Here is a 10,953-nt window from a genome sequence, read left to right as displayed (position 1 = left end):
AATTGCATAATAGACTCTAACAACACCTAGCGACTTAATGAACACCTTAACTACAAATGCCTAGTTCTAATTAGCATCACATTAAACCCTGTTAACATCATGCTAGCTTGTGCTACCTTAAATTGATAGCATTTCAGCGTTGTTACGGGTCGAAGGCTGATTTTGATGTCTGTATGTGTCTGTGCTTTTGAGGGGATTGTTTTTATGTTTGTTATACTGTGTGTCTGTAATTCTTTCAGGAATATATGATTGTCGCAAGATTGATGACTTGGTGAACCATGGATGAGATAAGTGACTCCAGCTACTAGATGACGCTTCTCTTCATCAAGATAACCAACATCACTCAGTTACACAGGTGATTTTGTTAAGGTCTAGGGATCATTCAGGTGCAAAACTCACGTGGTGATGGTGGTGATGGTGGTGATGGTGCAACACACTTGTAAGACACAGTCAGGTATTTGTAAGTTCCACCACAAGGATCCGTGAAAGCTGCATTCTCCGCAACAATGGAACAACTCGTTTTTCCATCACATCTGTGTCAATAAATACAAAGATCAGCAAAAAGATAAAATAATAATTGCTTATGTTATTTTCACACCTCATAGCTCTTCAGTGACGTTTAATGCTCTTACCTAATGGCCACCACACTTAGAGACGTACTCTGAGTGCACTGAACATTTGTGAGCTGGTTATCTGGTCTTCCAGTAGAGCAGGTCTGTCTGTCTGTACGCCCATAATTGGCTGAAAGGACTTTAATAACTCCCTGGACTGTTGATAAAAGTAACATTGCCCACAAGTGTGTTGTACTTTTTCTAAATGTGATATATGGTCTTGAAATTATTGTAGGACATGCAAATGCATCTATTAATGAATCCCAGAGAACTCACCACAGCTGAGGAAGGCAGTTTGTGATTCACAAGTAACTATAGCCAATGAAGGTTCGACTAAAGTTGGAGACAAGTAGCAAATAAGGAGCAGTGATGTTACAGTGTAACAGTTAGGGCACCTCCAATTTCTTTGTTAAAATGCAATCGAATTTTACAGAAAAATAAAAAAACTTGAATGCCTTAAATATTGTTCTCTGACTATTTTGTCGAAAGTAATTTCATTTGTTTGAGCAGCGCCCTGCTCAACTTTCAACTCTCCCTTGCACAATAGTAGAATTTGTTGGACATCAAAGGCAGTGGAGGAAACATCTACATTGCCTCGAAAAATCCATTATATAAAGGTATCGCGGGAGACAGGAATTGGAACAAAATCGGATTCAAACGCTCCTTGATGCCTTCCTACTTTGGAATGCAGCCTCCCGAAGGCAGCATTTTACATCTTTTGGACAGAGCCCATCTCTTAGCCGAAGCAATTAGCTCAAAGACCATAATGCTTCTTAGCAACCAGATGGTTACCTTACTAACTAGCTAATACATCCTAACCTAGCAACACCAAGTTAGCAGCCAAAATAAACACCACAGAATCACCTAGCAAACAGCTTAGAGAGCCTGACATTGTTTAGCAACCACCTGAAACACCCCAGTGACCAGTTCAGGAATATATGATTGTCGCAGGATTGATGACTGGGTGAACCATGGATGAGATCAGTGACTCCTACTAGATCCAGCTACTAGATGATGCTTCTCTTCATCAAGAATTACCAACATCACTTAGTTACACAGGTGATTTTGTGAGGTCTAGGGATCATTTAGGTACAAAACTCACCTGGTGATGGTGGTGGAGTTGCAACACACTTATAAGACACAGTCAGGTATTTGTAAGTTCCACCACAAGGATCCGTGAAAGCTGCATTCTCCGCAACAATGGAACAATTCGTTTTTCCATCACACCTGTTTCAATAAATACAAACATCAGCAAAAATAAAAACATAATAATTGCTTATGTTATTTTCATACCTCATATTTCTTGGGTGACGTTTATGCTCTTACCTTATGGCCACCACACTTAGAGACGTACTCTGAGTGCACTGAACATTTGTGAGCTGGTTATCTGGTCTTCCAGTAGAGCAGGTCTGTCTGTCTGTACGCCCATAATTGGCTGAAAGGACTTTTATAGTTCCCTGGTCTGTTGATAAAAAGTAACATTGCCCACAAGTGTGTTGTACCTTTTCTCAATGTGTTATATGGTCTTGAAATTATTGTACGACATGCAAATGCATTGTTTATATGAAAACCAGAGAACTCACCACAGCTGAGGGAGGCAGTTTGTGATTCACAGGTAACTACAGCCTTTTCTGATGGATCAACTAAGTTGGAGACAAGTAGTAAAGGAAGAATAGTGATGTTAAAGAAATTTCTCTGTTAAATGCAATTAAAAGTTGTAGAAAGTGAAAATAAAACTGATCGTCAAACTGTGAGTCGACTCTCACCCCTTAGCAACAACCGGTTACACACCAATATACCCTGGCTATGCATTAGAGCACCAAGTCAATAAAAGCCTTGCAGACCCTAACAAACTTTAGAAGTGAAATTATGCAGATTCACATTCGCCGTGTGCCTCAGTGGAAGCGGCTGTCATTTAAATTCATGAGAAAGTAAATAAATACAATTGTTAATATCAGTTCATTCTGAACTTTAAAATGAAAGTATGCGAATTAAGTTGTTTTTTTACATATATCGATGCTGATATTACTTTTTTTTTCAAAACCGGATTACAGTAGAGACAAGGATAGACTGTTTGATAGTCTGTTTTTACTATATTATAAACATGCAGGTGTATCATATTTTATTGTAGTTTTGCACATCTCCACAAATAAGAATATTTTTAGGGGGGAAAAAAAACTAAATTTGCTCTGGCCAGTCAGTAGAAGAGAACCACATTCAACTTCCATGGAAACCAAGACAGCAGTTAAAAGGGCACTTCAGGGGATAGTTGTGATTTTTAAATCTTTGCGTAAAAGAGTATAGTGTTTATTGCAATTTGGTTTTGTGTGGTCATTGTTTCAGTACGTTAAGCCATGTTTAGCTGTTTTATTATAAGGTCCTCTTTGGGGGATGAGTGTTTATGTTTTTCACTTTATATTTTTTATATGAACTAGTTCTTTTAACAGCAGCTAGCGTTTAGCTAGTTTATCGTCCTATGTAGAAAATTATGGCAGCATATTGGTTGCTATTTTCATTTTGTAACGCAATATGCAAAATGGCAATTCAGTATGTAAAATTAAAATGAAGTTTACTTTTCGTGTACCTGTTCGCCTGGTTTTATTACCTATGCCTGCTTATGGATAATTCTAAATAAACTGCGTTTGGACCTAACCTTGCCTCAGTCGCCACATTATAAATCTCTTTGCGCTTCATCAAAACCATGTGATTGCAAACAAGGCATTACGACTGGACTGAACTCATGGATGGCCCTCTTGGCCAGAATGTCCGAGGCCGCTTTTTAGTCCCAGCCCAGCCCTGGCTATCTTTCTACCCCCCCCCCCCCCCATAGCATATGAAAACACAAATGACAAACCAATCCCGTATTTAAAACCATACACACTAATAATAAACTTGTCATGGGAACAAGGACTGAGGACCCAGGCATAGACACCAGGTAAGGGGTTATTAACAAGAATATATTTAACAAAATACGAAACAAAAACCCACAAGGGGGTAAAACAACATAAGGGTATAGCATGTAGGGTAAACATGAACAAAGACTAACTACACTAAACTAGACAAGACTAAGTACAACACTAGACATAACTATGTATAACTAAGCTAACTTGACACAACAATACAAACCAGAATTCATTGGAGTTGAACTCAGAGAGTAGCCTCTCACATGGAGGGAGACATCTCTTTTCTGACTTAGCCATAAAGTTTTATTTTATCTAACGTTTTTAGAAAAAAACTGGCTAAGAGAGAACACTTTTTCTCTACAACAAAGCACAACACACACACAAAGCGGTCCTTGAAGACAAAAGAACCTGAAGTCACAAACGCTTCATGTATATAGCTAACCTGCAGGTGCATGGGTAATTAGCCACATCACCTGCCAAGGTTATTCAATTCAATTCACGTTTATTTATATAACAATGTGCATTGTTCCAAAGCAGCTTTACAGGGGCAAACAGGAAAAACAGAAAAGGTAAAACACAGCAGTGCATGGTGTTTATAGAACAAGCAAATCATTCTAATAAATAATATCTAATTAATAAATAAATAAATAAATGCAGTCTCCCGGTGAGCAAGTCAACAGTGCACTGCTGTGGCGAGGAACCCAAACTCCAATGATTGATTAATGGAGAAAAAAAACCTCGGGACAAACTAGATTCAGCTGAGAGGGCCAGAGGTTATTTAAAGCCAATTCTTTTAATGTTTTGTTAAGTAAAGGTTTGCTGTCACTCACCATTGTCGCAGATGTAATTCAGTCGAATGCATTCAGATATTGAACATAGAGCTATGAAGGAGAGTTTGAGTCTTTATTAAAACACATAGAATACATTTTCATGACATTATAAAACAGATCTAAAACCAGAAACACAAACTCACCAATCACAAGAAGACTGAAATATAGCCTGAGCCATTTCTGAGGAAGAAACACATTGCAAATCTCAAATGTTCAAATAATTTAGTTATTCTTTGGTCATTAAATTTTTTTCCTCTTTAATTTTATACCTCCTCTTCGAACACTGACAAAATAAATAAATAAATGACTGTTTCAGTCAAAACTGTTACAGCCAATTGTATTCAGGGTTTTTCAGAATTGTGTTTATGTTTTGGTTTACGGGTTTACTTTGTATTTAATAATTGAATCAAAAATGACATTGCATTTCATTTTTTATTATTAAACGTAACCTATTATTTACTAGAGACAAATACATTTTTTTCTACGTTTTTTATCCCATGCAAGGTTCTAATCTTTGCCCAAAATTGTTACCTTGTTTAATTTTTTAGACACAATATTTTCATTGAGAATAAATCTGTTTGGTTGTGTCAACACAACACACATAATTAAATAAATTTACTTTCATACGTGCAACTTCATTTCATTGGTCAACGAAAGATCAAATAACATTCAGCTTAACTTTTTTTTGTCCATTTGCATCTTTATATGAATAGGACACTGGGACAGGAAATTATGGGATGAGAGAGGGAATCGGAAAATGGGAAAGGACCACGAGCCGGGATTCGAACTCGGGTCGCCGGAAGTGCTACTTCCCAACATGTCAGCGCACAGTACATTGGTCCACTTGTGTCCGACATCTTTACTTTTTAAATGCTTAATGTTATTATGCAACAGCCAATCACAGCGCTAGCATTACCAATGTAATGCCTTCTGATCCAAGCAACATTTTGGACAACTAAAAGTTAGGTAACACTTAATAATAACTTTCCTTAATAAATCCTTAACAAACATTGTATAATTCTTAGTAGATCATTAGTTAATTATGTTCACATAGGTAGAAATATGAGATGATAAGGTACACAAGTTCATCATTAACTACTTGTTTATTAACATGCATATTGGTTGTATTGTATATTAGCATGTATATAGCACATATGAATGCCTTATTCTACATCCATTAATCCTACCCAATACCTTAACCTAAAAACTACCTTATAAGCAGTAATTATGAGTTTATTGAGGCAAAAGACGTAGTAAATGGTGAGAATTGGTCCCTATTCTAAAGTATGACCAGATAATGCTCTTGTTAAAGCGCCATTCTGCAAGTTCTTTTGAGTAAAAGTTGCTAAAACCAATTATTGAGCAAGTACATGAAAGAACTGTGTTTAAAACTGTGTCATTACCCTTGCTGGATTCACCACGGAACGATTGTAATAATGGTTTGTAATTTGCCCTGCAGGGTCGACTATACTGGATGTCCTTATATGGTGTCTTCCATCTTTACGTAATTTCGTCACATTCGTACACAGAACGAAGAGGATACGGCTCCTAGCCCGTGTGTGGATGCTGCGAGTGACAGGCGTTTTTTTAATGTGTACTCACAACTGCTGGGTAAGATTTCATACAACGTTTAGCATTATTTATGGCGGGATTAGTATTATTTGGGTGATTTAGAAATTTCGTTAATGTTAACTGTTACCTCCCCACATCTGTATTTCATGTGCCGCGAATTAGCGCGGACAACTGAAACCTGTGATTTTAGTCAAATTTACGGACTTATATCACGGATATGATGGCAAGGCTAAGCATATAGTATATATAGTTGTACGGTGTATAATGATTTATGACAGTGCCTGTTAGCATCTGAGACCCGTGTGGAGGATCTTCTGTCCGGTTCGCGTTACAGTAGTTTCCATGAGAAATAACAAAATGACCCAGCACCTGAAATAATATCAAAACACTTCCGCAGCCTCCATTTGCACTATTTGTGTCTGTTTATGTTCTTATTTATTTCGTATTTTATCCTCTGTCATGTTATCTGAGTTTTTTATGCGCTATTAAAGTAACGTTTCAGTGAAGATTCTCACCGCTGCACTGTCACAGGCCACGACCCAAAAAAAATCGGACTAATCCGCCCAGTTGAGCAGTGACGAATCACAACTCACGTAAAGAAATACCTCCACAAAGAGACGACCAATCCTACTTTAATTTGTTTTAGTTGCTTTAGTGTTTACAAATGTAGTTTTAAGCATTATCTAACGATTAAAAGATCAGTATTTCATGTAAATTGAAATCCATACTAATGTCATTAAACTCTAAAGTCATGTGATAATGCACTTTTAAAAATCTACAAAAGATTTTAACGGAAATTATACAATGATTAAACGTTTATTTTATATACTTTATATGTACTGAAAAACGTTTTCATTTACAAATGTTGTTAAATACTGAAGTACTTCAAAAAACGATTAATTTAACATATAATTCATTAATTCTTAATCACCGTCCGTAAATGTCATATAAAGAGTTTGGTTCAAAAAATGAAATAACTTTTTTAAATAATGTTTTTTTTTATTGTGCATTCCCATATTGTTTTGATTTGAGTCATAATAACTAATTCAATAACACACAACAAAAAAATGATAACATAATAAAAAACATGATATTTGAATATTCAAATTCAAATATCATGTTTTTTAACAAACTCTTCATACATTTGTTCTTTGTTTGTTGTGTAGATATCTTCTATTTTGTCATTTTAGCAAATCATTTAGTTCACGTTTTTACAGTTCTCAATCTAAAGTGGAACCTATTGATAAATTGTAAATTTTTACATTTACTAATCATTAGTAACTTTATGAGTAGTCATCTTGACTGTCAATATTGTCCCAAATGACCTGAATTTACCCTTTTTTCACATCTTTAAATTTTTATTTTTATTAATAATGTGTTCATGTTTTTGCAGTACCCAATCTAAAGTTGACTTTTCTTCATTTTTGTGATTGTTTATAAATGTTTACTGATCATTTAGTTCCTTTATGGGCATTAGGCTTTAACAATGTGTGTGTAAAGGGTGGTTAGTTACATTTAATGCTTGCTAAAGACAAACACTCATTGAAATTTGTGTGCAATGTATGTTTTGCCTCAATATTTACATGAGCATACAATTGTTTACAACTTAAAAGAATATTCCTTGAATCGTACAGCAACCAGAGAAAATGTATAAATATTTAAAGTGAACAATAGAAAACAGCAATTATCTATAATCCAACAGTAATCAAATCGTGTCATTAAATTGACCCCTGTACACTGTTGACCCCTTAACCAACCCTTAAACCTACACATACCACTAAACCTGTCCCTAACCTTAGCCATATCATGCTCGATAAAAGAAAAAGTGTTGTACAACTTCAAAAGCTTTCAATTGTTGTAGGTATAACATTTATTAAAATCTTTTGTAGTTTTTCAAGATGTGTATTATCAAATGGACTAAAAGTTTAATTACATTTGTAATAATTTTAAATTACATTAAATAATGATCTGTTAATCATTAGGCTATGTTAAAGTTTATTAGTAAACATTTACAAACACATTATCTTACGTTTCTAGCTATTTCAATAAATAGTAACTAATGATTTTTTAAGCATTATGTATTGTTTGTTAATGATTTATTAATGAAAGTTATAATAAAGTGTTCCCTATAGTAATAATGAGTCTTCTCGTAAGCAAACAATCTGCTCCTCGGTACAATAAAAACCTCTTTAAAAGGAACAAAAGAACAGAATTTTATTCTTGTTCTCATCTTGATTAAATAAATATAACTTTTTATTTTGACACTGACTCTTCTTTTCCAGTGTCTTGGAAAGCACGACACAAATTCTAGGACCGATTTGGGGAAACTATAATCCAATTTGTTGTAGAGGTTAACGCATTAGATGTCGGGGTCGGCGCTGTGCTATCTCAGCGGTCCCCTCGTGACGGGAAGGACATCCGTTAACCGCCAAAGCCCTGCAGAACACAACTATGACATCGGCAACCGAGAGCTGTAAGCTGTGAGATTGGAGGGAGCAGAACAGTCCTTCTTGGTCTGGACGGATCACAAAAACTTGGAATATATCTGTTCAGCCAAGAGATTGAGCTCACGCCAAGCCCGCTGTGCACTGATCTTTTGTCGTTTCAACTTCCCCATGTCGTACCGGCTCAGGTCTAAGAACCTCAAACCTGGCCGAGGCAATCCTCCCCTTAAGGAGTAGTGGTCGGGGCTCTCTGGGGCATCGAGCGGCGAGTGATGGAGGCTGGTTGAGGGGTGCAAGTGCCGGCAGAGTGTCCAGAGGCCAAGTTTGTCGGTGCCGGCTGCGCTGCATCCTGATGTCCTTCAGTGGGGTCATAGTCAAGTCTTGTCCTATTGTTTAAACTAAGTGATCTTGTCCGTCCAGAGCTCTTTTGCAGCCTGCTTGGTGTCCACTGTTCATGCAGATTGCTGCCCCGACGAATTTGGTAATCCAAGAGATTCAGAATGAAATCATAGATTTGCTTGCACCTCAAAATGCTCAAATCGGCCAAATACTTTTCAATAATTTTGTACTGCACAACTACGGTGTTTTGAAAAACGCGCACGCTTTTGAAAGATGGCTATGCTTTAGCTATTTAACATGTAAATATGTATCACTCAAGGAACGTTTAAATATCCACTTTACTTTGACTAAGTTGTGTGCAGAAATGTTGGTTTATTTTCTGAACATATATAGAATTAGCATTTCCATTTTATGCGGTAACGGATTAGTTAATTAACTATTATTAATATTTGTACTGTACATAGGACGAATTAAAATAAATCAAATGAAGCATGCTTCCATGCTTGAACATGCTGTTTTATGAATAAAAAAATTCATTCACATACACCTAAAAAATTGTACCGAATTGAGAGTGTGAGGTGGGGGCGGGCGGGATGATTGTGTCTTCCCTAGAGCGGCAGCCGAGCATGAGCCGGCCCTGATCTCTCCCTATGGGATTGTTCAAGCAAATCTTTCTCATCTCCCTATAGGGTTTTCTACTGAACTTTTTACTGGTTTACCTACGGGGTTGTTCTAATGGAATCATCTACTGACAAGATCAGCAGATTATGTCGCCATCTTTAAGTATCGGCTATTAACACATGTCTTCCGTCTGCACCTGACTGATCATTTCTGATTTCTATATCTTTTCTACAATATCTAATAAAAAGAAAAGAAAAAAATGCATTCTTATGTAAGCTTAGATAAACTAAACTTGTCTCTGTACACAGTAGTAGGCTTAGTGAAACATGTTTTTATTGCTCTTATGCTTTTTGTTGTCCTAATGTTTGACCCAATTGCTTCTATTGTTTACCCAACTTGTAAGTCGCTTTGGATAAAAGCGTCTGCTAAATGACTAAATGAAGATCTGTCTCCCTGGATTCTTACGGACTTGTTCAAATTTGTCAAGGACTGTTATAGATGTTTTATAGCCACATTTCATATCTCCTTTTTGACCTTTAGTGCTGTGGCTGCTATTATTTGATTAAATTATTATTTTTGTAACCCTGAATTTGACTCCTGCCCTTTCATCAGAATAAAAAAGTGTGTACACAACTAAAAGTAGGTAACTTTGCAATATCTAATGATGTAGTCATAGTCACACAATATTCCAGCATATCAAACTTGACAGCCTGATAATTATCAAAATAAAAAAGGCATTATAATTATTAGAAGGTTTTTAATGAAATATACGCACGCAACAGGTCAGCAGGAACGTTTCCCATAAGCGCCAAATTAAGCCCTGGATAAGTGTTGCTTTAACTAAGGCTAATTTAGACAATGTTAAAAAAACAAATTCACAATGCCTATGAAATTATGTCAAATCAAAAGAATAATTTTAATAGGAATGAGAATGTAAATTGTTCTTACTTTTCAGCTGTTGTGTGTTTCTCTCCTGAATCTGGTGCTGTATTTCTTGCTGTTTTTATGCCTTTCAGCACCTCCCATTTGTGTATTTTAGTATGTCTTCATATTTGATTTCCTGGTTACTTGTGTATTTTTCAACCTACTGCTGTCCGTTCTACTGTAACAACAAACATAACTCAAATGTCAAGAAAGTATTGATGCGTGCGGTCTCTTATATGCAAAGTTTGACATTTGTCAGCAAGTGTGTGTCAAGTAAATATACTGCATAGCCGGGACGTACAAAGACATTTTTAGGGCAGGTGCTCAAGAGGAAAAATGGGCACTTCTCATATTTGTTTTTATTTTTTCTCAAAAAAAGTTACATATATTGAAACAACTTTTTTAAATCCCTCTTTTTAAAACGCTCACCCAATTGTCTAAAATGTCTACGAAATAATCAGTTCACATAGAGACCATTGTCTTCTTAATAATTCATTAATTTGATTTTGTTCCTGATCACAAGAACAGGGCATCAACAAAGGAAACTAAACCTCAATGTCTATGATTTCTATGCTAAATATTCAAGTATTCAGGTACATCTTGAAAATTAGAATATCGTGACTCATTGTCACTCATCTCAGAAAGTAAAACCCATATATTATAGATTCATTACACATAGAATGAAATATTTCAAGCCTTTGTTCCTTGA

General features: G+C 36.0%; 1 protein-coding gene across 1 annotated transcript; it reads right to left on the bottom strand.

Annotated features, from left to right (window-relative positions):
• Positions 1-287: 287 nt before the first annotated feature.
• Positions 288-8,732, bottom strand: LOC130417069 (L-rhamnose-binding lectin CSL2-like). Its single transcript, XM_056742371.1, has 9 exons — positions 8,541-8,732; positions 4,488-4,524; positions 4,345-4,395; positions 2,195-2,254; positions 1,938-2,073; positions 1,714-1,838; positions 888-944; positions 633-768; positions 288-533 (listed from the first exon to the last, which is right to left on the bottom strand). Exons 1-9 carry the CDS (start codon positions 8,730-8,732, stop codon positions 383-385), a joined length of 945 nt encoding a protein of 314 aa, XP_056598349.1. The 3' UTR covers positions 288-382.
• Positions 8,733-10,953: the final 2,221 nt, after the last annotated feature.

This window comes from Triplophysa dalaica, unplaced genomic scaffold (genome assembly GCF_015846415.1).
Source record: "Triplophysa dalaica isolate WHDGS20190420 unplaced genomic scaffold, ASM1584641v1 Contig11, whole genome shotgun sequence".
Taxonomy (NCBI): domain Eukaryota; kingdom Metazoa; phylum Chordata; class Actinopteri; order Cypriniformes; family Nemacheilidae; genus Triplophysa; species Triplophysa dalaica.
This window is presented reverse-complemented; position numbering and strand designations above follow the sequence as displayed.